This window comes from Sus scrofa, chromosome 3, assembly GCF_054392235.1.
Source record: "Sus scrofa isolate SSC_HxYL_T2T_F1_AM1 chromosome 3, Sscrofa_HxYL_maternal_Yorkshire_Landrace_v2.0, whole genome shotgun sequence".
Lineage (NCBI taxonomy): Eukaryota > Metazoa > Chordata > Mammalia > Artiodactyla > Suidae > Sus > Sus scrofa.
In genome coordinates, this window is record NC_139385.1 from 40,063,700 (window position 1) to 40,090,996 (window position 27,297).

The window sequence follows — 27,297 nt, forward strand, 5'->3', positions numbered from 1 at the left end:
AAAATGCAGTTGAAAGCGCTTGTGACCTTTTATATAGTTTCTCGAGAACACATATATTCAAGTACATGCGTAGCAATTCTTTTTCATGTGCACCCAGTCACTCTGGATGAGGTAGGGAGGCTTAGGGTCTGCAGGGATGGGAGGAGGTGCACTCCACCCTCATTTTCTGGAATGCTCTTCCAAACTGAGTTAATGCAATGGCTGGCATTGCTCGGGGACCAGAGTCCTTTGTTTTCTGCTGTTTTCATCAGCCTTGGCCCTGCTTCCCTCATGGTCGCAGGCCACACAACTCCAGGCTCAACTACACACAGGATGACATCCAGGAGACATTTCACCTTGAACTTTTTCGTACTATTTTTCTAAGTGCACGTATTATGGATGTACAATGTACACTGAGGTGGAGTTCTCTCGTGGTCTAGCAGGTTAAGGACCCAGCATTATCACTGCTGCAGTGCAGGTTCAACCCTGGCCCAGGGAACTTCCACATGCCAGTGTGGCCAAAAACAAAAACAAACTAAACAGAGCTAACCAGGTAGTAGCACTTAGGATCCACTTTTACTTTATCCTTTAATTTACCTTCTTTACAAAGAGAAACAGAATCCCCACCCGAGACCTTTGGATTCAGTGTGGAGGTGGGTCGTTCAGGAACCTGTTTTGATTTTTGGTTTGTTTTTTCTAGGGTGCACCCGAGGCTTGTGGAAGTTCCCAGGCTAGAGGTTGAATCAGAGCAATAGCTGCGATCCTTCGCCACAGCCACAGCGACCACACCACAGCTCACGGCACTGTGGGATCCTTAACCCACTGAGCGAACTCAGGATGAATGTGTGTGTGTATGTGTGTGCGGTGTGTGTGTGTGTGTGTGTGTGTCTTTTCTAGGGCTGCTTCCCGCGGCATATGGAGGTTCCCAGGCTAGGGGTCCACTCAGAGCTGTAGCTGCTGGCCTACACCACAGCCACAGCAACTCGGGATCCGAGCTGTGTCTGCGACCCCACACCACAGCTCATGGCAACACCGGATCCTTAACCCACTAAGCAAGGCCAAGAATTGAACCTTCAACCTTATGGTGCCTAGTCGGATTCACTAACCACTGAGCCACATCGAGAACTCCAGGAACCTGTATTTTTAAACCTCTCCCAAGGTGACACAGCCCTGCCAGGTGCAGGAGAGCCACCTCCCGGGACACAGCTGCTTGGTCACTCCTGGTGGGCCAGGATTCCCAGCGCCCTGGGACCTTGTGAGTATAAACTTCCTTCCGCCAAGCCCAGTAAGACAGCCTCCCCAGAGGAACAGACTGGTGGTGTCCAGACTTCCTCAAAGCCTGAGGGACTGAAGGTGGCTGGGCAGGCAGCCAAGGGGAGGGGAGGGGTGGAGTCCTCTGACAGCTGCCCTCAGCCTCAGGGCTGGCCCTGAGAAGCCCAGTGCCACTGGCCACCTGCCCAGTCAACAATCCAGAAAGGGCCAGGCCACATTCCCCTCTGCACTCTTGGCTGAATGAACCAGAGGTCCTCAGACAATGGTTCTGACTGCAGAAGTTTGAAAAATGCTGCTGCCTAGGTGCCACCCCCAAGGAGGCCCCAGCTAGTTGGTCTGGGGTACACTTGACCACGGCTGATTCTACTATGTGCAAGCAGGGCGAGGACCATGGAACTGGGGGGGAAGAGTGAACATAAGGAAAGGACTTTGCTGGAGGCGAGTGTAGAACCCAGAAGAGATCCTGCTCACGCCCCAAAATGGGGATTTTATCCAGAGGGACGATGGCGGTTACTATTTCTGGGCTCCTGTGTGTGCTTACCACGTGCCAGCTGTCGTCCAAGGCATCTTCACCTCTTCCCGGACCTGAGGGAGGGCTCACCTCACTCACCAAGTCCTGCTCTTAACCAGCTGGTTCTTGGAAGACTGTGAAGGCTCACAAAAAAAAGAGTGAAGACTTTTCATGAAAACCTAGAAAACTGCAAGCTACTTTACACCTACTCATTCAAGAAATGTCCAGCTTTCCTACCCTTTGTGCCTGGTGCTGACGTCCAGAGCTGGGCACTCAAACTGGATGGGAAAGCACGCAGTAGTTCACATAGCATCCTGTTCAGAGAAATGGCAAGAAACCGAAAAGTGGAGTGCACCACCCTCGGAGAGCTAAGAACTTTCTACAAGTTGTTGCAGTGGTGTGTGGGTCTGTGTGTATGTGTCCACACTAGGTCTTGATGGGAAAGGCATTTCTTATTGTCAGTCACAGTCCGAAACACTTGAGAAACAGAGACAGATGGGCAAGAGACAAGCCTTCGTGTACCGAATATAATTGTGTAAGCAAACGCAGTTCTGTTAACCTAAGAAGCCCCCAACTGTAACTGCGTGGTAGTTACAAATTTCTAGATACACCTTGAAATTCACTTTGTGGCCATGACACCCAAAGTAGAAGAAATGGGTGAAAAGAGTATAAACAGCCTTCTCCATGGTTTGGAAAGCGTCCCCCACTCCCCCAGGAATTTCAGCCCAGCACCACCATCACCCCTAAGACCGACCAATGGTGGGCCTTAATGTCTTCCTCAAGTCTCGACGGTACAATAGCACATACCTTGGTAGATTTATGGAGAAAGATCTCCGGACTATTAGTCCACGGGGCGCCCAGGGGCTGAATCGGCCCAGGGAAACCAGGAGTGGAAAGCTGCCCCCAGCATCCCCAAACCCTTCCTTCTTCTCCGTCAGGCTGCTTAACCGTTTTCAGCCTGCTGAGCATGCTAGTTGTTGCAGCTGGATGGAGCCCAGGATTCCTAGAGCTCTCAAAGGCGGTCCCACGAATGATGGGACTTCAGGCCGCTCAGAGCGCACATCCAGCAGACCTGCAGCAAAGGACCAGCACAGCTACCATGTACGGCTGTGCCGCAACCAAATGCAGAGCAAACACGTCGGCCCAGCGTCGCCTGCCCTCGGGTTCGGGGGGCCTGGCTCCCCCAATTCCAGCATTAAGGATGATCCCCTGTACTTGCTGTCCTGTGGCATCACCGGTAGGCGCTGGCTTCACTCTGGAAAACAACATCTCACCCACCTGTGGACAAGCTTTTGTCCTAAAAACTGATCATTTCTCAGACTACAAGCTTCACCAAGTGCTTGATACCGGCCCTCGATCCGTTTGCAAGACCGGGGCTTCCATGTTACGGTCTCATAAAACACTGAACTCTCACGCAGCCACCTGTCAGTCAACCAGCAGCACAGCTTAGTGGTTACATCCACAAAGGACTAAGCAAAGTGTTGGGAAGGTTACGCTCCAAAACGTTTCAGTTTTTACCTTTGGGGAGGGGTGAAAGAGGACAAGTTGAAAGGGTCTTTAAGGTGAAATGTCTGACATTTTAATTTTCTTCACAAAAATGCATGAGTGTTAATCTCTTCAATGGCACATTTAAAAAAAGAAAAAGCTATCAGAATTATTTAGCGTTGATATTCCAGACTTAAGGACTCCTCTGATGAGAAGCAGATTCAAACAGTAGACGTAAGTCTACTCACAGAATTCAAGGCACTAAACTTCGCATTGTTCTTTTTTTTTTTTCTATTTCAGAGATGATGAAACAGAACCCAGAGAGAGAAACTTACCCAGGTTCTCATACCTAGTAAATGGTGAAGTCAGCATTCAAATCCACATAATTTCAAGCAAAGATTCTTCTTTCATACAAGGGGGCAGAAGGTAAGTGAACACTGTAAGATCTTTTCTGTCCACTAGTAGTAGATACGCAACACCGGCTAAGATGTAGGGAGAAAAGTCACTCTCATCACCATGGTGATGCAACTATTAACTGATCCTCCTACTTTGATAGGACCGTTCAATATTTTAAATATGTGAATTCCTTTGAACCAGCCATTTCCCCTGCAGAAATTTATCCTAGGGAAACCTAAAAAAAAAAAAAAAAAAAAAACCCAACCCTAGACTGTTCACTGTTACAAACTATAGAAAACTGGAACCCCATAAAGGCTCAGACACAACAGAATCCTATTCAGTCCTAAAATGTCACCATCATGTCTATGTTCTGATGTAGAAAGATGTGCACATACTATAAGCTGATGTGTGGCTGGATTTTGGCAATTTCAAATTTTGAAGCATTAACTCAATACAAGCAAAATTAGGGACTAAGAAATTTGGAGTAGCAGAGTTCCCGCTATGGCACAGCAGGTTAAGGATCCAGCGTTGTCTCTGTGGCAGCGCAGGTTCGTTCCCAGCCCAGCACAGTAGATTAAGGTTGAGTATCCAGTGTTGCCGCTGTTATGGCACAGTTCGCAGCTGCAGCTAGGATTCAACCCCTGGCCCAGGAACGTCTACACACTGTGGGTGCGGCCATAAAAAAAGAAAAGAAATTTGGAACAGCATCAGTGAAATGTCTCAGTTTTGCCAAGGGCCACGAAATTTGTGTTGGACTCTCAAAAACCCTTCTGTGTCACAGGCTAACGTGACAAAGACCATGCAAGTCCTGTAACAGAAAGTTAAACTCAGTCAACTGCATCAGTACAACACACGGAGTCGACAGCTAAAACACTGTCCCCACAAACATTCCAGTGTGGAGTTTGGAAGCTAGGCTTCCGAGGTACAGTCATCTGAACTGATTAAAGTTGCAGCAGCTGTCAAAGAGGGAGCAGGTCCTAAAAAAAATCAGAGCAGAATCATCTCCCAAATTTAACTCAACATAAATCTTCAGTTTCTTTTAACTTTAAACAAATGTCTCTTCTAGTAGAACCTTTCACAGCAGAGTTCAGAATCTATCTCTGAAGGATTCCCAACCTAGTAACTAGACACCTAAGTCATCGATCTAGTGGATGAAATGGCAGGTTGGAACAAGCTCTATGAAGTAAAATGCACTGAGATTCATCTGCTAACAGTCAGTACACCTTTCAAAAATCCAGGTGGTCATGCCAAAATCTTAATGATTCACTCATAAGGATGTTCTGAAATCAGCTCTGCTGCCTGTATCCCCAACTAAAGGCCATTTACAAATCATCTCTTAGCATCTTCACTGGTCGGACCTTGGCCACCCCCAATCCCTTCCTATTCAGGAAGCTGGCCCAACCTTTCACTGCTCTGCAGCAGCAACCTTAAGGCCCTAAGCCACAGTGACTCGAGTTTAATGAGTTCCAACAGCTCTTGGGGAAAATATTCAAGCTAATTATTATTTTTAAGGCTGAACTTCATTTGATTATGTCAAAGTTACTCAGATGTGATGACCAAAACAAAACTGCAGACAAGCCCCATAGTTTTTTGGTTTTTTAAATTATTTATTCATTGAATGATTTAAGGTGTGTACCACTACTCCAGTTGGGTAAACCACATTGAAGAATTTGACTGCAGGTCTTTAGATTCAGCCAAATGCTTTCCATTAATTTTGCTCTATAAAATACTAAACATTATATACTTAAGTTTTTAATGCTTCAGCCATGCTCAGAACACTGCAGTATTAAAGGATTAACTCAACCCACTCATGCCAAGTTAGGGTGACAGGAACAGAACTTGCGAGCTATGATGTCTAAAAGAATCAAGAGAATCTAGCTTGAGATGAAAAGAGGTTCTGTTCCCCCAGAGTAAATTGTTATGTTTTACCATTCAGCCTACACTGTTCTCAAAAGATTGGGGGCGGGGAGGGAGAGTTATTAAAAAAGTACCACACAAGTATGCAATCTTCCATGATTTGTTTTGCATCTACAATGGCACAAAGAAAGGCCGCAAAAATCTAGCAGTCAGAACTAAGTTTTCCTAGGAGAAATCATTTCCCTTTCTTCTCCTAGGTCTCAGCTTATTTTGTGCTCAGGTGGCACATGAGAGCAAAGAGACAGAGATGGGGGGAATGAGTTTCAACTGGAGGGGGAAAGAGCATTTAGAATTAAATGCAATGCAAAAAAAAGTAACAAATGCTAACGTTTTTAAAAAGTTTAATGGAGCCAATAAGGTATATAAATTGTGTTCTGGCAGACGTGAAGACCTGCTTTTTCTTACCAAAGAAAATGGCACGTTTTATCAAAATTTGACAATCGAGAGTAAAAGGTACGAAGATTAAGCTTCAGAGCACCAACTAAAACAACCACCAAAAAAAATTTTTTTTTGTTATTTAACTTGGAAAGAGGAACTAGAACCAAGGCATAAAGGGGAGATTAAATATGTATTCCTCATTCTCAAAAATCCTTCAGGAAGAGGAGTTCTGGCCGCTTGTGAGCAATGCTTCACACCACCAAACCCAATTCCAAAATCTAAATTTACAACGATAGAAAAACAAAGATAACACCAAATGCCTTTCTTGGTATATTCCAAAGGGAAGCTTGAAAGTACTCATAATACACAGGCTTGCCCATTTCAGGTAAAATGACAGACTGCTATAATTCTTCCTGCTATCATATTCAAACGAAAAAGAAAAAAAAAATGACCCACTTTTGCAAAAATTTATAAATGCCTCACTGTCATTCCTACTTTTAGTATATGGACTATGACTTCTGAAATAAGGGCTGTGTCAATGGTGAACACAGAACTTCAGTTCACAGGTTTCTAATATTCCATTCACATCCCACCTGGTCAACGAATATTATGGTTAACTTAGCAAAGTTTCTTCACAGAAAGATTATTAAATGGTTGAAGAAAGTGCTGTCATTACTGGAAAAACCCTTACACTGATTTGCAATGGTCATTTAAGGATAAAAACAGGAAGTAACTGATACTGGTCTACAAATTTGCAAGGAAACATTTTCACTGTCCTACTTGATATATAGATATATAGATATATATATAAAATAATATGATAGAATAAATTACAGTACCTGGCAGGCTGACATCAGTTCTTCATCTAAAAAAGACTACCATTCAGTTCAAGACATTAAAAATGAAGATGAAACATGCTCTAAAACATTGTAGCTACAAGAGGTCTTATAATTACTCAAAAGAGGACTCTACTGAGAACTTTTATTTAGTCTCTACCTAACATCTAGAGAACCTCCATGCGATTCCATCTTTTCCAGAATGAGATTCCAAACTGTACTTTATAGGAGAGGGACTGGAAAGGTGGGTTTTGCTAGTTCAGTTGTGATCACATTATTAGCAAATAAAAAAGACCGGGACCTTCCACCCATTCCAATGGAAACTGCATCAAGTAGAACATTCGTGAAAAATGTAAAACAGGGTATGAAAGACTCTAATACCTACCCTCCCACCATCCATCTCCCTCTCACTAATACTGAACCAAAAAGGAAGCCCATTCTCAAAGTTCATGACCTCTCTACTTCAGGTAACCTTGAATGCAGTCTACACGGGTGCATTTATCATAAGGAGAGGACCCTGCAATGGGAAGCAGTACTTGTCTTAAAAAAATGAGTATTTTAAGCCTACGGGGTTAATCTGGGGGCAATTTAATAATATGGCTACTTTTAGAGCACTAGCACGCACAGAGTGAATCCAATCAAGTTCTGTGTATTGATTCAATAGTAAGCATTAACTGCATGACCATCATATAGCACCTCTTTGACATCACACATTCACCAGAATTAGAAACTGCTTTGAAAACTAAAAATAGGGCACAGTCCAATAATTAGAAATTGCACACTGTCACTGTAGAGGAACCAGGTGCATGGTACAGCGCTGCTGCAGAAATGGAAGCCTGAAGATTTGCTGCAGAAATGGAAGCCTGAAGATTTGACGAGGAAGCCAAATCGTGTCTTTTAGACAAATTTTAGGAACCTGGCAATACTGTTGAAGCAAAAATACTCAACACAGCAGGAAATGGACGCTCCCCCCCCCAAAAAAAGCATTCTATAACCAAATAAACATCTGATATTTCCTTTCCCTTTGAGAATAAATACAGTTAAGGTCACTTTTAGCCTTGAAACGGATATATGTTTGCCTATGATGATCTTGCTAACGACTACACGATATCTGATGTCCTCTGCTAGGATTATAGTTTTAAGAAAGCCATAGTTACAAGAGGCATCTACTGTCAATACCTAGGACTTCCTTTTATGGCAACCACTATAGAATTCACGTGTCTTAAACAGTGAACAAGGGAAGATGGCCTCATGTTTCCTTTGCAATAATAGTATATGTTGAGGATCAAGTGGCTTTCAAGCAGCATGGTGGGTGTGAAAATGTCTGCAGTTTAGATCATTCTGTTGCGTTTATGGGTTGGTGAGTCTGTAATGACATCGCCACACTGGGCTGAGGTACGCTTTCTAGTTCCACCATTGTCCAAGTGGAGTGCCATTTCTTCTGATATGAAAGTGTTCAAATCGACATCATGGAGTCCATTTCTCCTTCGACTAGCATTCGATCCACTGCTTACATGTGTAGGAGAGCCTGGGGTACTCGAACGCACGCTTATACTAGCCATTGCACCACTAAGACCTAGGAAGAAGAAAAAAGGTTTTAGAGTTGCTCGATTATTTGACCCTCTTGAAAGCAACCCACTCTACTTTCAATGTCGCCATAGCGTCAAAGGATGTCTGCCTATTTTCCTGGCGGGGGGGGGGGGTCACCGGGGAGCATTTTTTTCCTCGAAGAATGAATCATCTGGCTTTGACGTAGCAGATGTTTTATTGGGAACACTACCGATATGTACGACATGGGTAACGACCAATGATTGGAAGCTTATTATGTGGCAGGCACCGTTGCCGTCATGAACCTCTGCAGTCTGCTCTACTAGGCACTTACTGTATGTAACTTAGAGCTGAGGGCGGGAGGTGCTTGCTTTACACAGAATATATTGGTTACCCAAAGTCACCATTCCGACACATCCCTCTGCTGTGCGTGCGTGCATGACGAGGAGCAAGCCGTCGTTTCCAGACCTGAATGGGCTTGTTCTAACATCCCTACAGATATGGTGACCTTTAGAACTTAGCATCCCAAACAGCACCCTCCTGAGCCTGAAAAGGGGTCACTATTAAAAATGATCCCAGGGCAAATCAGGCTGTAGGATGACCCCAAGGTCTGGACTGTACCTCGTAGATATCCCTTAGAGGCAGCCTAACTCACGATCATCTGATGCTTCAGCAGCAGGGAGAGCAAGAGTGGTACAAAAAATCCTGCTGCCTTGCTCTCAAGGTGAAGAGTTACTAAATCCAAAATACACCCAGCATTCATGGTTGGACACTCATCCACTTAGACCCCTGAAAAGTTACAGGAGGCGAACGTACATTCTGCTTCCCAACGTTCCGGAGAAACCTGTGAAAGGCATGAGTGAGGCCAGGAAACAAACTATAGCCCTGAATTTAATAACCTGACATCAATGCCTGTGGATTTTCCTTCATATGAATCGCCCTCTTACACCACCCCAGCCTCACTTAGGAATTTTGTCACTGCCCAATTAATCTGATATGATTTAGTATAATCAATGTCTCCAAGGAACAGGACTTGTATCTCAAAGCAAGCTTAGAGGTTGTTTTCATAGGAGACCATTCTAATTTACTCTGTAAATGTAACTTAAATTTGAACATTAAGTGGAAAAAGATTCTCTGCTTCCTACCAAAGTTACCCAATTCCCTTTGACACTGTTCTCACTCTACAAATCCTCTGTGAACATTCCAAAACCCATGGCCTCAACCACACTGCCCTTTGGAAACTGCTCTCAACTCCCTACTCTAGGAACCGTTAGTCCCCTCACTTTTCTCTCTGTAGAAGGAGGCGCCCTCCCCTCCGCTGGTGACCAGAGGAAATCAGACACCACCCTTCTTTAGCTCTAAACCTTTCCAAGGCTAAATGCCTCAATTAAAATAAATAAAAACGCTAATATCAGAGCAGTTCCTCTGTCGGGTACTGCATTAAGTACTTTCAAAATAACCCTGTGACATCTCTATTATCTCCATTTTGCAGATGAAAAGCCAAGGTTAAAAGGTTAAGGAAGCCGCCCAAGGTCACAAAGCCAGTAAGCAAGAACCAGGACTCAAGCAAAATCTAAATTCCTACTCCCGTTCTACTAACCCTTGTTTAAGTCTAAATTATTTCAGCATGCAAGTAGCCCCAGGACCTAGGGTCAGCCTGCCTCTGAGGCCTCATCCCTGCCACCCTAAGACTGAGTTGTGCACTGCCAGTTTCAAATGATCTGCCCTCACTGCCTGAGGCCCTAGTTCTAGCACCTCCTCCCCTCTGCAGCATCTCTCCTGGTTCTCCTGCCTCTCCTTTTTAGTTTCCTGCTGGCTCCTCTTCCCTACTTGAAACTCTCCGCTCCTTCCTTTCTCCAACCTGCCAGCTCCTTCCTCATTGGCCTTTGCAGGCTTCTTTTCCACCCAACAGGCTGCTGTCACCCAGGTGAAAGCCGTGACCCCTTAGCTTACCCATACGCATCATTTTCCACATCCGTGCCACCGGAGCAGACATTTCTCCTACTTCTAACTGCCTGCTGAACCTCTCAAATTTAACATCTTCCCAGAGGAACCATGCTGCTTCTTCTGCCCACACAAGTTTATTCAAAGTAAAAGAGGCAAAGAAAGGTCACGGCTGATTTCACACAGCACAGCACTATCACGCATCTCTTCCTATAGACAAGGTCTTGTCTCAATCTCGTGAACTTAACACAGCGCCTGGCACATAACATATGCCTCCAAGGTCCTGCCCTTCACTTGGAAAGCCACTGAAATCCAAAGCTGTTCCTGTGTATTCATCAACCTCTCCAATGCCAGGAAATACACCCAGGCGGCTCTCTTCACTTAAATCTTTGTCATGAAGTTAAAAATCCATTATTCTCAAGTTGCTGGGGTTTTGAGTTCTTCACCAAAACCCTTAACTCCTTGAGGGCAGAGCTGTGCCTTCTTTTCTCACCTTGCAGACTGTAACATACATAATACCACTGAAAGGTGTCTGCGTACTCAAAACCTGTTTCTTAATTCAGGAGGTCCTAATGTAGTTTACACTGCAATGCAGGGGTCCTCAGCAATAAACTGGGCTACTTCGTAATTAAACTCAGGATCCCCTTCATCATTAGAAACTTAAAAAAAAAAAAGGAACTCAGCAAATCCCATCCCAATGCCCCTCCTGTTAATGTAGGAACCACACCTAAGGCTTATGAAACACTCCATCAGAAGGGAAGAGGCATGGCAAGCAATGTTTCAACTGCTGTTCTCCAAGAAAAAGAGGTCAAACATCATTTTGAAAACTCCCCAGTAACTTCCAGAAAACAAATCCTTTTTCTGTGGGTGTATGGCTCTGGGCTTAGTTTGACAGCTAAAGCAAAATGGCAATGTGCGACATTACCTATTTATTATCTACTCTCAGCAGTGAAAACTCTTTTCAAAGTTTAACTATCTAATCTTCCCCAAAAAGCAGTTCAAAAAAAAAAAAAAATTAAGATTAACAACCAAAAAATATATATTTTAAACAACCCAAATTTTATTTTATAAACCAATGACAGCTACCAGAAGATGCTTTAGGAAACCTTAGCTAAACCACATGAACAATCAGGCCTATACAAGTACAGAGAATCTAAACATGCTTCAGAACTAAAAACTAAGTTGTATAGCCCAAGGGCATACAACTTAATTTCTACCAAAGAACACACTTTTTCAAAAGGGCTATGGGAATATCAGTTGACAAAAGCAGTAGAACAAGTAGTATGATTAGACAGAAAAGGTCTCAATTGCTTAATACAAGATAAACTTATCAGTTTTAAAGTTTCTGCATTCATTTTAAATGATTAGTGCAGGAAGGGGGAGATTAGGATGATTTCATCATACTCTGAAAAGAAAGCTCCCACAGGACCTAAAACAAAGTTACAGTCCAGGTTATAGGAATCTAGGTTACACGGCAAAATGTTAAAAATAGCACATAACTATTATTTTCATACCAAGGTCATGCTTAGGATCATAAGAAAATCCTGTTTTCAAAATTAATTACATGTCATTCCAGTTTACCAGCACATAGTTAGGTCACAGAGGCACAGAAAGAGCAAATGCAGAGCCCGGCCAACTCCCTTCCTCCATCCCACAGCCCAGGATGAGGCCTGGAGGCTGCCTCTACCCTCTCTGCTGACCCCTCAGCCCCCTTCAGCACCTGCTCCCTGGAGGACAGAAGACAGCCTGTTTACTTGGATCCACTCAGCACAGGTCCAGGACCCTCTGCAGGTCTGCGCCACCAGCCCTCTCAGCTCCGGCGGAAAGGGGATGTGAAATCCCCCCAACTTGGACAAAGTGATTGACATCCTGACTGGGAGCCCTAAGAAGAACTAGCATTCTCTCATTTGAAATGAATTGCACTATTCAAGTGGACAACACTCCCTTTGCACAAAGTTGTGTTCCGGGGTTTTGAGCAAGCAAACACACTGTATGTAAATGTCATGTTTTAAAGGCACCTGGGGAGGAGTTCAATCATGGAAAAGTGAATTCTACTAGGAAGATTTGGGTAATTTGAAGTAGATACCACTCCCCACCCCAATCTGTAAATTGTAATACTGAATTTTTATTGAAGTAAAGCACACTAAATCAAACCAATTACAAAGATACATGAGTCACACCAAGAAAACATTTTCAGTTATGCTGACAGCCCAAAATGCTTTCAATTTTTCAAAGACAGTTTTAATGCCATGGAAAAAATGCTCACGACGTTAAAATGAAAAAAGCAAGATACAGTACCATATATGCAGTATGATCTCAACTATGAAATAATTTTAATATTTATACATTGAAAAAAAAGACTGGAAGAAAATGCACCAAACATTAACTGCAGTTATCTCTGTAGAGTGGGAAAACAAGATACTGAATTTTTTACTTTTTGGAAATTTTTAGATTTTCCAAGAAATCAGTATTTATGAATCACAAAACTAGTGGGAAAAAAGTAAATGTTAAAGTGCCTCACAACTACCAATGGATTGTTAAGGAAGTACTAGGTGAGTCAACTGGCTGAGGCATGGCTACATGGACTCCTTTTTCACCTCAATGAAAAAAATGTCCAACACAACTTGCAAATTCGGAACAGTTTTGTATCATTAATGCTGGAAGCTTTAGTGAAGTTCTACCCCCCAGAAACTTCAGTAGCTAATATCTAATCTTAATACACGGAAAATGCCAACTTTTCATCAAAAATTTTAATGCTATCTTAATTGCCTTAATTGTTCTTATTCTCAGAGGCTGGTCTGAAAAAAGGTATAAAATTCCAGCCTTCGGAAGAATTTCAATTAAAGAAGATGACTTAAAACAACCGATTTTAAAGCAATTAAGAGATGAGATTGCTTTGGTGCATTAATCTCTTACATCTTAATTTCCAAAGAAGTTTTTAAAACATTTTAATGTTAAATAACTATTGACAGTTGTGTTATTTCAGGAAGATGCAGGCTACAACATTCAACAAGCATTTATTAAGAATCTACTGTGTTCCACACATTGTGCTAGGAGTGTGGGCGAAAGAAAAAGGCGTTCTGAAAGGTGGTTGGATATAAACCTCCCACAGGTCAGTTCTAATTAGTTCTCTGCAACAGAAAACTTTCATACTATACCATCAGTTTAGAAATACTTTAAAGTATCTGTGTTAGCTGTCAAAGTTCGTTTCAATCTACGTAGCTTTATCAACAGAAAGAATGAAGAGTGGTAAAAACAGAGAACCAAGCATAAACACTCGAATTTCTTCTTAAATGTACAGATCTCAACTGTCTAGGAAATTTTATCAAAAGATCTGTTCTTACCAAAACCTGGTTACACCTCTAGAACACACAGGCCAAAGAATGTTCTGTCAAAATAACAAAAGCTACAAAACTTGTGCTCAAAGGAACAAAAAAATCCTATTGGTCCATGCTGCCTAAAATCAGTTTTCCAAATAGGGGAAAGAAGTGTAACCATTTTATGCACTGAGAGAATGACAAAATAGGAATCTGCCTTACATTTTTTTCCAGGTAAAAATTCCTCCTAGCCGACCTTATACCCCTGAATACAATTTCAAATGATTGTGTTTTTCTAAGAAGGCCCTACACCCAAGTCTCTCTAGATCCAAGAATTTTGCCAATGACTTAAGAGACTAAGGATCATCATATACACCAGAGACTTTGTTAGAACAAGAAAAAAGAGAAGCCCGACATAGAGGGCAACGGCACTGTGCCTCAGTCTGACCGCCTGGGATTACGTGCTTCAAACTAAGACTAGGCTAGAAATGCTTGAGAGTATTTGATTCATCTTTTTATCACCTGCCCCATCACTAGCCTCTAATAAACAGAATGAGAATGCTTGGCGTTTACTGTGTTCAGTCAATGTTGAGCAACAGGAAAGGCTACAGCATGACAATATACACTTTCATTTTTACATGACCACACCTTCCACGGAAGGATTTTAATTGCAGAAATCACAACACAAGACCCCCTCTACACACACACACACACACACACACACACACACACACACGGGTTTTCAAACCAGAAAGGTTTCAGACTTCTACCCTCACTTAAAGAACTACCTTTTAATACACAAAGTGCTTTTCTTAAAAACAAAACAAAAAACCTTTCCTTTTGTTTAAAAATTTCCTTTTTGGGCAGGAAATTCTCTAATAGACCATTAGAAGCTAGAATGCCTGCATCTGCCTGTAGTACTTTCAGTAGCCCACTGTCAACAGACATAAAAGGAACGTGAATTTGAGCAAGGTGGTTATCTTAAAGCCAAAAGCCAAGGACAGCAATGATTCCCACCAGTTACTGACATCACACCCCGAGTGAACTAATAAACTTTACAGAGAGTCAACCAGGCCCAGGGGGGTTTTAGTTCTCTGGTCTTCAGTCAAGAATGCCATCAAAACGACTTCTGGGACTAACACCAAGTGTCTCCGATTGTTATGAAACAGTCTGGAACAGAGCCTAAAACTTACAAAGACCACCTATGAGATGATTTGCTAACTTTATAAAGTTAGCAAATGAGTGGAGTCTGACTTGGCACCCAGCTCTCTCTCCCACCCAGGCCTCGATCTTCCCCCCCTCCATGAACACAAACGTGCCCCATTCTAACTCTGGACCCTTTTCACCTCATCCCAATGATGACAAATAGAATGAGAAAACCAGATTTCAGTCTGAGGCTTTCTAGACCACAGCACCAGCTTGGGCAAGTCTACTCAGAATCTCTCCACCCAGTGGAAAGAGAGAACATCACTAACTTCACCAGTTTATACCAACATGAAGCAAGCTCAAGATCTTATCAAGTAATATAAGTAGGTAGTTAACACTAAGCTTCCTCTGGAATGACATCTGCAATTTAAAAGTCCACCCTTACTGAAAAGGGAGGAGGAAAAGTGTCCTCAAAGGCCTAGGGAGCTCCAGCTCTACTTCTGCAGTGACACCATCCAGAGGCAAAGAGGGCGCTCAGAGGACCTAGAACTACACAGACATCATCCTCCTCTCAAGGCAAAGAACACTGACAGAGTGTTGCGGAAGGGCGAGTACTTTGTTTATAAGGTGATACACTTTGTGTTCACTTTATAAACAAAACACACCCCTTTCACACAGAAGACTACCTAGGTCTTGCCCAAGGTCACATTGGGAATGCAGCCTATGTACAAAACCTAAACACTCTTCCTATTAAAATGAACCAGAAATATAGGTCATGAGCCGTTCATCTTCAAGCCTGCTTATCCAGATTCACTTGTGGGGAAGAACCCCTGGAAGAAATACCAAATTCCTGTATATTCTGATGTCTTGAGGGAAGAAAAATAAGCATAGAGACCTTGCCACACCACAGCTCAGCCCTAGTAAGGGAGACAAAAGAAACCCCAAATGTACAAATAAAGGATGGTACATTTGGGAGCCAGACAGATCTGGAATATCCACCCTACCACTTACTCATCTGGCTCTCCTTTAGCCAAATAAGCCTTTCTTCATCAATGAAATGGTAATAATCCAGGGAAGCATGAGTTGTAAATGAGACCTTCCTCATCAGGATGCTGACATGGCAAGTAAACACTGAAAGAACTGCTCCAATGGGGCATCACCCTCAAGCCCCACTCCAAGCCCAGCTGTTGGGCTTTGAAGAGCTGACTTTTGCAGCACTAAGATACACCCACTATTCCTCCATTCTCTCTCTTTCCACACTGGAGTCACCTGGGCTCTACAGGCCTCAAGTCTTTAAATGTTCTCTGCCCCCAGTGTTGACTTAACGGGCCTCTGAACCCATGTTAGTAAGCTCAGAACACATCTATACTAGTCTGTTACAGCCAGAAGCTGTAAGCCACAGCCCTATCCCACTGCAGTCCTGGTCTATGACAAGGGACAGCTACAGAAACAAAGCAGATAGGGAGAGCAGCTCAGTCAAGGCTGGAGAGAATGGAGAGACCTGAAGGAGAGCTTCATGGCAGAAAAGATCCATCTGAAGGGATGAAGAGGCAGAAGGAAAAGCTTAGAAGAGCCTGGAGGTATTCAATAGATTACACAGCATGGCTAAGATATCTGACCAAAGGTCAAACCAAATCACAAGGGCCTTGCAATGTCATGTGACTTCACCCCACAGGCCAGAGGGAAACAAAGGTTATCATCAGCGAAGCGACAAGATCAAAATGATCACTCCAGTGGTCCCAGGAAAGATGGACTGCCAAATGGATCAACTCAGAATTGGGAAACAAGAGCAGGAAAATTATTCCAAGAGCCCAGGGCTCACCTCCTCCAAAAGAGCATTCTCTGAACCCAAGGCTAGGCTGCATCGTGAAATGTCCATTTCTGCACCAGAACAACTTATATGCAACATTAAAATAAATTATCCGAGAATGCACTGGCTTCAACTGAAAGGGAAGAACCCTGCTCAATTATATGTTCCCGAGAGGCTGCACAGAATCTGCCACGTACACATCTGCTGGGTGGTGAAATGAGGAAAAGACATGTTTCTGCTGCTGGGGCTGCAAGGAAGGATGTGTTCAGTGTGAAACCTTGTGTGAGAGGAGTGGCTGCAGGACACACTGGTGGAAATGTCTGCAAGGACACAACGGGGATACATTTTGCAGTCAGGAGGGGCTCAACTAGAAGGAGATTTTGCAAATTAAGACTGAGATGGCCCTTAAAGGGATTGCAGAAGGTGGCGGCTAAGGACTAAATCCTGGGGAATGTAACCAAAGTCACTGAAAGGTCGGAGACCCAAGTAACCTGAAGAGAAGACAAGAATAGGAAAAGGTCTAAAAGAGAAAGAATGACTAAGAGAGGGACAATGAGGAAGGCAGGGAACCACAAAATGGTCCAGATGAGTTTTTGGTCTATCTGAAATCTGCTTAACTAAAAATTAAATGCCAGCTATTAATTCAGCTAGGTTAGTTTTCTGTAACGTTATTTTAAGACAAGGATTAATAAGGGAAGGACAGGAATCAGCTTAGCACATATGTAGGCATTTCTGTGATTTCTCCGAGTTTAGTATCCAGATGAATAGCTATCATGGTACACAAAAAAAATAAGCAACATATGTTGCAAACAAATGCCAAAGTAAAGCACTGGATTATATTCCTTAAGCCTCAATAACCATAAATTAACAATTTTGATTGAAACTTTGATAAGCATTAACTGGTATGCTTTTTATGGCAATTGTGTACTTAAGTCTAAGTCTCATGAGGGTATTGATCAAACAACCTTACTCATCACCACACCCTGTCTACACTAAATACCCTACAATTATCTTACATCTGGCATTTTTGTCCCAAAAAAGAAGGTATTTCTAGTAAATATGGGTGCGCTTCTGGCGCGAGTGGGAATTTAGGAGCTGATAAAAAAGGAAAAATTAGAAGGGTAACTGCCCTCTCTTTTAAAAAGGGACAGGATGAGGTTTTCTGTGGGAAACAAATCAGTGTTTGCTACAATCATGTTTGCTTTGATTTTAAACTTCAATCTGCCTCAGCATATCAATTCTTTTCTTATCTCCCCCTGGCACTTTAAAACTTCATGGATTTAGACTCTCTCCAAGAACTTCAATTTGACCTCACATTTCATAAATCTGGCTAAGCAAATTACATGCAAAACTGAATTCTAACAAGTACGTACCCTAATTAAAATGTTTCCAAATACATGTCAAAAGATATGAACAGATTACACTTCAATTTACAGACTGTTCAATAAATCAGATCATGAAGACATTAGGTTGCAAAGTCAGTCATTAATCTGCTTAACAATGTAGTTAACAATGCCCTATTATTAGAAATCAAATTATTTAAAATACTCCAAACAGACTAGCATTCTTCTCAATACACTAACGTCCCCTAACTCCAGGAGAACACAAAACTCAGTATAATTTATATTTCTATGTACTCTTTTCAAGGGGCCCTATTTATTATAACTTCATGTTTTAACTATATGAATTCAGTGTATGAACCCTAGGAATCCAATATATCCTGGATTGGCACTACTTCGTAAGTTTATTCAAGAGGAAGGTTATTTGTCTATATAGCTTTATAATCAAACGCTTTAAAACCCTCACAATTTAAACATATGTCAAAATTTAAAACTACATCATCGCTTAAAAACTCCCAAATTTCAGTAAAACATCACAAGTTGAACAAGCTCAATTTAAGAAAAAAAGTAATGGGAGCTGGAGAATATAGTGGAAGGGGGTGCTAGCTTGCCCTTTTTACAATGTGTACAACAGCATTAAGATTTATAACAAGAGTGGCGTTTATGTTTCTTAAAACTATCTTCTACAGTATAATATTATACAGAAAAAAGACATTTTAACAAGAGAAATACGGAATGAATCATAAATCCACTTGATGACAAAGACAATCAAAATGCTTAAGGGAAGACAACTACATCAAATACTACCATGCACTAAAATTAATCTGACAAACTGTACACTTTTAGTAATTTTTTTCCAAACTTAATGGTAAAAGATGTGAAACTCAATTCAGTAGAAACAGATCAATTTCTATTTTGCCTGAGTTTCAAAAATTCTGATGGCATTAACTATTCTACCATATTAGAAACAGCAAGCAGTCTTAAGTACTGCATCCATCCATCATGGACTTCCTTGCAACAAAATGTTTTTATGTCCTTAACTTATCATAAGCAAACTCACAATTAGGAAGAAAAAAAACAACACTTTTTCCAACTCCCATGTTTTGACTGGGGTTTCAGGTAAAGGATCAAAGTTTGCCTAAGAGAACAAGACAATCTCTGTAAGCACTAAAGATTCAAAGGTATAGAAGCCCTTTGAATATATCTCAGTTTTTAATTACCAGGTTACTGTTTTAGATGACCTAAGCTATGGCCCAGAAATTTTAACTTTTAACAAGACTCATAAACTAACTCACAACTTACTTCTACCTGCTTAGTCATCTGCACAACTCATATTTTCATCTTGGCTTAAACCAAGTCTTATTATTTTGTTGTTTCATTTTTACAGTAGTATTGAGTATCTTATAGAAGTGCCTCTCCCAGTTCTCTCTGGAAGTCTGTATTAGAGAACAAGTAACAACAGACTTACTGACCACATACCCCAGGCTTCTCCGTAATACTTAAACCCCTCAGTCAAGAATGCCTTTTTATGGCAGGTCTGGCCTGAGGAGGTGGTGATGGACCTATCCTCTGACAGTCCTGACTATCAAAGCAAGGACCTAAGGGACAACAGACATAAGGGAAGTCAGTTATTCTTATATCAGCCCACACCCTCTTGGGTCAACTCTCACCCTCAACAGGTACACTCAATAAGCTAAGGTGTCAAAGGGAGTTCCCATGAGAACTGACTGACAGTCATCTGCCTTTCCTGCCTGTCACGGACTAGGCTCTCCAGGGAATTATAAATGCAAAGAATTCTTAAGACACTAAGAACTTCCTCTTTGACTCAGAAGAGTAAGGAAACATGTACAATATAAGTGGAAAGCAATAAATTCTAGTCAATGTCGCAAAAGACTGTTATTGTTAACACCAATCAGCTCAATCTAACTTTCTAAAAACATTTTTTTTTTTTAGGATGAGCTGGCTAACATTCAAAAATTGCCCATATAAGTTCTTAGCTTACATTCTATTTAAACATTTCTAGAGCAAGTAATTACTATAATAGACAAAAAACAGACAGTATATCTGGACCTAAACCTAAATGTGAAAATGGGTCCACAGGCACACTCTTAACCATTTTTCCAAAGAAATATGTTTAAACGGCTTTACCATGCAGAGCTATGGCTTCCCGGAAGGGTTGCAAATCAGTCTCTACAGATGAGCTAGTTTCCGTTGAAGTAGCTCGGTTAGGGGACACTACAGTCAGTCTTGGGGGAGCTCTAGAGTTTCGTGGTGGAGGAACTTTTCCACACAGGAAGCTGATCAAATCTTCTCTACGAATAGTTCTTCTGCGCTTTTTAACCCAAGCCAACACATCCTTATTGCGTCGCTGATAGCCAATCTGAATTCCAATATCAAAACTTCGCTGATGGGTATCCACGCTTTCTGTTAGAAAAAAAGGATGAGAAAAAGGCATGTGATTATCAGTACAGCCAAGCTACATTCTCTCCTAAAGAAAACCCTTTCACAAGCTCACCAAAACGGGTGTCAGGAAGTCCATCAGTAATTTACTGAAGTGAACTGTATTTCATTCATGTTTCAAATGTTATACATGACATATCATCGTAATGGTCTAAATTCCGTTAACACATCACACAGTGCTAGAACTTCCACCTTGGGGTTAGCAGATGCAAACTATTAAACTTTGAATGGATAAACAATAAGGTCCTACTGTATAGCACAGGAACTATAGCCAATCATCTAGAATATACACATATAAGAGTCATTTTGCTGTACAACAGAAACGGCACAACATTGTAAATCAACTATATTTCAATTACAAAAATGTTTTTAATAGAGGGAATAATTGTTAGTCAAATTACCGTGGGGGGGGGGGGTTGCTGATGGAAGTTCCCAGGCCAGGAATCAAACCTCACCTCAGCACTGACCAGAGCCACAGCAGTGACACCAAATCCTTAGCCTACTGCACCAGGAGGAAACTCCCAAATTACCGTTTTAATAATGCTATTTCCTTAAAAAGCTTACTAGATCGAATTAAGCTAGCTTGTTTGATGATGCTAACAGTGGGTAAATCATGAAATGTTTATTGGAACGATATCCAGCTTCATCTGAGAAGAAAGGTACAGGAGAACGGTACTACTACTGGCCCCTCACTGCAAGTGAGGAAACAGGCACAGTGAAAACACATCCACAGTATTCAAGAGCTGGGATTTTTGTTTCAGTGTGTGGTTTTTAACCACTAAGCAGTACTTTGCTCTTTCAAAAAAGAGTAAATCCTCACGAATTCTACATAAAAGCATCACATGGTTCATCCTAACTAAATACTGCAAAATTACTCAGGCCACGCTCCCCCTACATGTACCAAGTGATTCTGGACAAAGAGGTACTCCCAACGACAGGTTCACCACCAAGAACTGAGAACACACTCAAAGTAGCAGCAAACATTTTAGAAATAAGGGGAAATTAATTCTGACTACTCAACAAAACCAAACAGCACGGTGAAAACAAAAAGCTTCATTCATTTCCCCAGTATGTTTTCATTCTGCTTCCAGTTCCCAACAGTTTTCTGTAACTCATAATCATTCTCAAAAGATCCTGTCCTAAAATCTCAGACTGGTCTCCTATTTTCCCTGTAAATACAGCCCCCCAAATTTTCAGTAAAATGATGCCTACCCTTTAGTGGTTTTATACAGCTTAAAAAAGTACTTGGGGAATTTCCGTTGTGACTGAGCAGAAACAAATCTAACTAGCATCCATGAGGACACAGGTTTGATCCCTGGCCTCACTAAGTGTGTTAAGGATCTGGCATTGCTGTGAGCTGTGGTGTAGGCCAGCAGCTGCAGCTCCAATTCTACCTCTAGCCTGGGAACCTGCATATACCAGGAGTGCACCTCCCCCCACCCCATCCCCTAAAAAAACTAGGAAACTGAGTCGCTGCAATTTATTTTTAGTGTAGCTGCTATGCCAGCAGAAAATCACAAATATATCTTTAATGACAAAAAATATGGTTCCTTTATCTCTAGACCTTTGTACAAGTACAAATTCTTATTTAACACAAAAAAATCATTCCTCTATTACTTTTCCTGTCCTCAATGTTTTTTAAAAATCAAGATGTCTGCTACATCTAAAGTAGACTCTGAAAAAGAGAGCATAATCAATGAATAAAAGGCTCTGTCCCAGAAAGACAATAATCCAGACATGGAAGATCTCAAGCTTCATGAATTTGCTTTATTTTAAAAGACAGCAAGAGGGCAGCATAAGCAGAACTTTATAGCAAGGTCCATTCCTTAGCAAATTATTACTCCTTATTGTTAAAAGTTAAAAAGAAAAATGGAAGAAGTTACCCATGGGAGCACTCTTAAAAATATTAAACTCCATCACAACTTTAAGATTTTTTTTTTTTCTTTTTTAGGGCCGTACCCACGGCATATGGAGGTTCCCAGGCTAGGGGTCTAATGTGAGCTACAGCTGCTGGCCTACACCACAGCCAGAGCAACTCAGGATCCAAGCCGCATATGCGACCTACACCACCACAGCTCTTGGCAACCCAGGTCCTCAACCCAGAGAGTGAGGCCAGGGATTGAACACGCAACCGCATGGTTCCTAATCGGATTCGTTTCTGCTGCACCACTATGGGCACTCCACAGCTTTAAGATTATTCTAACTTTACAGATATAAAAAAAGCTACTAGTGAATGAAGTAATCTCTCCAGTTGTCTCACTACTAGAATGGCCAAGTTACAATGTGAATGTCTTCAGATTTCTCATTTCCTCATAAAGCAAGCATGAATCCGGTTTCAAGAGGATAATATAGCACTCTCCCATCTCTTAAAGACCTCCACGAACCCAACCTTAGATAAGGGATGGATAATCTCTAGATGACTTTGTCAAGCTGTATGTGGACCTGAAGTGATTCTGAAAGAGTTGGAAACATCTGGAGAAATCAAGTCATTGAGTAAAACTAAGCCCATCCCATGGGACCACGGAAAGGAGAATAAGCTAGAGTGCTATGAACCTACAGGCAACCAGGTTTCTACAAACTGCCCTACCTAACAGTGCTGTTATTACCAAGCTAACTAGAGAAAGAAGTTTTTGTTTCCAGGCAGAATGACTCAGGAAATTTTATTTTTCGAGAATCAAATGGGGGTAGGCCTGGAACTGGAAATACAGAGGGGGAAAAAAGCTGAAAGCGTGAAAGAGGTACAAGAAACAAGTCTGAAGCAAGCGTGGATAGTGAAAAGATGAAGCAGCCATGTTAATGTACACCTAGCAAACCAGACAGCAAATAAGAAAAGCTGAACTTGATATGAAACTCAAGAAGGGAAGGAGCCACATGAGGTGATTAAAAAAAAAAAAAAAAAAAATTTTTTTTTTTTAAACTGACAATCCTGGAGTTCCCATCCTGGCACAGTGGTTAACAAATCCGACTAGGAACCATGAGGTTGCGGGTTCGATCCCTGCCCTTGCTCAGTGTGTTAAGGATCCGGCGTTGCCGTGAGCTGTGGTGTAGGTCGCAGACGCGGCTCGGATCCCGAGTTGCTGTGGCTCTGGCGTAGGCTGGCGGCTACAGCTCCGATTAGACCCCTAGCCTGGGAACCTCCACATGCCGCAGGAGCGGCCCAAGAAATGGCAAAAAGACCAAAAAAAAAAAAAATTTTTTTTTTTAAATAAAAATAAACTGACAATCCTGAGAAGAAAGAGCTTGGCAAAGTTTTGATTTGTTCTGACTGTGGACGCAAGGAAATCCCAAAAGTCAAATCTGCAAGGGACTGATGCTTTCATCACAGGTGAACAAAAGTGGAAAACTCAAATGTTTATAGTTTTTTTTTTTTTTTTTTTTTTTTTTTTGTCTTTTTGTCTTTGTTGTTGTTGTTGTTGCTATTTCTTGGGCCACTCCCGTGGCATATGGAGGTTCCCAGGCTAGGGGTCTAATCAGAGCTGTAGCCACCGGCCTACACCAGAGCCACAGCAACGCGGGATCCGAGCCGCGTCTGCAACCTACACCACAGCTCACGGCAACGCCGGATCGTTAACCCACTGAGCAAGGGCAGGGACCGAACCCGCAACCTCATGGTTCCTAGTCGGATTCGTTAACCACTGCGCCACGACGGGAACTCCCCAAATGTTTATAGTTTTAGAAGGAAGGCAATTATGTAGTAAGTTGTGAACGTCTTTTAAAATGTAACCAACTGACCATTTCACCTCAAAACTTCTGCACAAGTCTCAACATCAAAACGAATCAAGAACATACTTAAAAACAACAAGCATTTTGTAAATAGACTTTTATAGAGTAACAGGATCAGGAGAAAAGACAAGTGTAACAACCTTTCAGGTCTTCTGGTGCATGCTTTTGCACTGCCTGCACATAATTTGGTTTGATACCATTAACAGCCTATCCTGAAAACCAATTCCAATTAATTTACCACCCAGATTAATCCAATCTCAGTTATTTCCTTAAAATCTCATGTTGACACTCAAGTATTTACAACATAGTCCCTTCTGGAGTTCCTGCTGTGGCTCCAGCAGTAAAGAATCCAACTAGTATCCATGAGGACATGGGTTCAATCCCTGGCCCTATTCAGTGGGTTAAGGATCTGGTGTTGCCATGCGCTGTGATGGAAGTCAAAGCTGCAGCTCAGATCCCTCATGATGACTGTAGTGTGGGCCAGCAGCTACAGCTCCAATTCTACCTCTAGCCTGGGAACTTCCATATACTGCAAGTGAGGCCCTAAAAAAATAAAATAAAATACAGTCCCTTCTGGCATTGCTGCAGCTGTGCCATAGGTCACAGATGCAGCTCAGATTTGATCCCTGGCCTGGGAACTTCCATACTCTGTAAGTGAAAAATTTTTTAATTAAAAAAGCAAATAATTTGGGCTCAGCAGGTTAAGAACCCATGCATAAGGATGCTGGTTCAATCCCTGGCCTCACTCAGTGGGTTAAGGATCCAGTGGTGCTGCAAGCTGTGGATGCAGCTTAGATCTGGCATGGCTGTGGAGTAGGCCTGCAGCTGCAGCTCTGATTCAACCCCTAGCCTGGGAACTTTCATATGCTGCAGGTGTGGCTGTAAAAAGAAAAATAAATACATAAATAAAACAAAATACAGTCCTTATGTTTAAGAACTTTAAAGAGTTAACTTGGTTGAAAATAAAACCCTCCTATCATTCCTAAGTAGGAGAGACATTATTGCTTACTGGAGAATCTTAGGAATGCCCAGACTAGACTTTTAATCACAGGTTAATTTAGTGTCCAGTAGGATCTCTCTCACACACACACACACAGCCTCTCAATCAAAGACTGCTTTGAATACACTTGAACCTTGACAAGTAGACCCTCAAATTCTTGAAGTGCAGAGCACAGAAACTACGGGAATAGTCTTGCATCCAACACTATTTTAAAGAAATATGGAGTTCCCGTCGTGGCGCAGTGGTTAACGAATCCGACTAAGAACCATGAGGTTGTGGGTTCGGTCCCTGCCCTTGCTCAGTGGGTTAAGGATCCGGCGTTGCCGTGAGCTGTGGTGTAGGTTGCAGACGTTGCTCGGATCCAGCGTTGCTGTGGCTCTGGCGTAGGCTGGCAGCTACAGCTCCGATTCGACCCCTAGCCTGGGAACCTCCATATGCCGCGGGAGCGGCCCAAAGAAATAGCAAAAAGACAAAAAAAAAAAAAAAAAATGCTACTGAAACGATTTCACAAAGCCACTGTGGAAAAGGGCCATAAACATAAAGGTTAGGCAAAGTCCAAGGGCATCAAAAGGTCAACCCAGCAACACATTCATTTCCTTATTCAAGAAACAAAATTCAAACAAGTCACAGTAGATATCTCGTTTCATATTTTTCAGGAAAAAAACGTTTTTGTATGAGTAGCTGAAATCAAATGCAGAAGATTTTATTAGTCTCCTTTCCCCATGACTAGCAAGAGCAGCAGGCACAGAATCATACTGATTTATTTCTGAGATGAAGACCAAATGCAGAACTTTTTCACAGAAAACACAGAGACAATCAAATTTCACTTTTTATAGCTTTTGATACTCACAAACCTTATGTGAGTTAGCCATAACAGATATCCAAATTTCATAAACAAGGAACTGGAACTAAAGCTCAAAGGGCCTTGCCAAATAGGCAAAATTCTACAGCATATATCTTCCTCAAGAATTAATTTCCCCTTCCCCTTAGAGAACCTACAAACCAGAAAAAAAAATCACACTGCTAGATCAAAGCACCATTTCCAAAGACAACTAGTCACAAAACATTTGACTTAGAATTAAATCTGCACTGACCAACTAGTCTGCTTCAGGGAAAAAAAGTATTTTATATGTTTTAGTTGAAGAGTCCCCTGGTGGCCTAGCTGTTAAGAACTCCGTATTGTCACTGCTGTGGCTCAGGTTACTGCTGTGGCTCAGGTTACTGCTGTGGCACAGGTTCAATCCCTGGCCTGAGAACTTCCATATGCCAAGGGCAGAGCCTAACAAATGAGAGTCATGGCCAAAATAAAACTGTTTTTCAATTGTTTTGAGGAAGCAATTTCTATGTATTCCCTAATGAAGTAGTATCCAAAAAGAAACACTAATTTCTAGCGAAGTTATACATTGACTTAATCTTCACCTGGCACACACAAAGGAAGGAACCAAGGAAAAATCCCAGTGCCACAGTTGCCTGGCATCCAATCCTGTCCTCCCTTGCTGAAATTTTTGTTTGGATAGCTCTAGAGAACATCTTCTCCATATGTGCTCAAGGGGTGAAACTTTTCAGTTAAGTCTGTATAGCCCCCGACTGTGGCTATGAAATTGGTTCTTAGTAACCATGCAACCCAATTCTGTCCAAGGGACAAGAGTCATTTTCTGGCAGCCCCAGAGAAAGAAACTTCTGAGCTCTTCCAACCTTCCATGAGTGACCCTAAAACGTTCAGTATGAGATGCCAATATACTGAAAGTAGCCTAAGGACAAAGCTAGCACACACGAGCATGCATACACACGGAGTAGAAAGCCATAGAGCAGGAGGCCTGAGCCACTGGATTTAGTCAATTCCACCCTCAGCCTTTAAGTCAGAGAGCAACTGATCTATGTCCACACCACAGAAGCCAGCCTGACTTGTATGTTCTGGTACTTGCAGCCAACATATCCTTATACCCAAAAAAAAAAAAAAAAAAAAAAAAAAATCACACGTTAAGAAAAAGACTATCTTCTACAAAAATTCACAGAAACAATCTATAAACAATATTAATAATGACTGAGGCTGCTGCTTCTTGGTTTAATAATAAGACTCAGGTTTTTTTTTTTTTTAGCGCTTCTCTCACAGAACATGGAAGTTCCAGACTAGGGGTCAAATGTGAGCTGCAGCTGCCAGCCTATACCACAGCTACAGCAACTCCGGATCTGAGCCATATCTGTGACCTACACCACAGCTCAAGCAATGCTGGA

General features: G+C 42.0%; 1 protein-coding gene across 1 annotated transcript in view; it reads right to left on the minus strand.

Annotated features, from left to right (window-relative positions):
- Window positions 1-5,229: 5,229 nt before the first annotated feature.
- The window catches only part of HAPSTR1 (HUWE1 associated protein modifying stress responses), a 28,646-nt gene continuing 6,578 nt past the window's right edge, over window positions 5,230-27,297 (minus strand). The window contains exons 3-4 of the mRNA XM_003354616.5: window positions 20,028-20,303; window positions 5,230-8,350 (exon numbers count right to left, since the gene is read on the minus strand). Coding sequence (XP_003354664.3) covers window positions 8,106-8,350; window positions 20,028-20,303 — 521 coding nt within the window. The 3' untranslated portion in view covers window positions 5,230-8,105. The remainder of the gene's footprint in view (window positions 8,351-20,027; window positions 20,304-27,297) is intronic.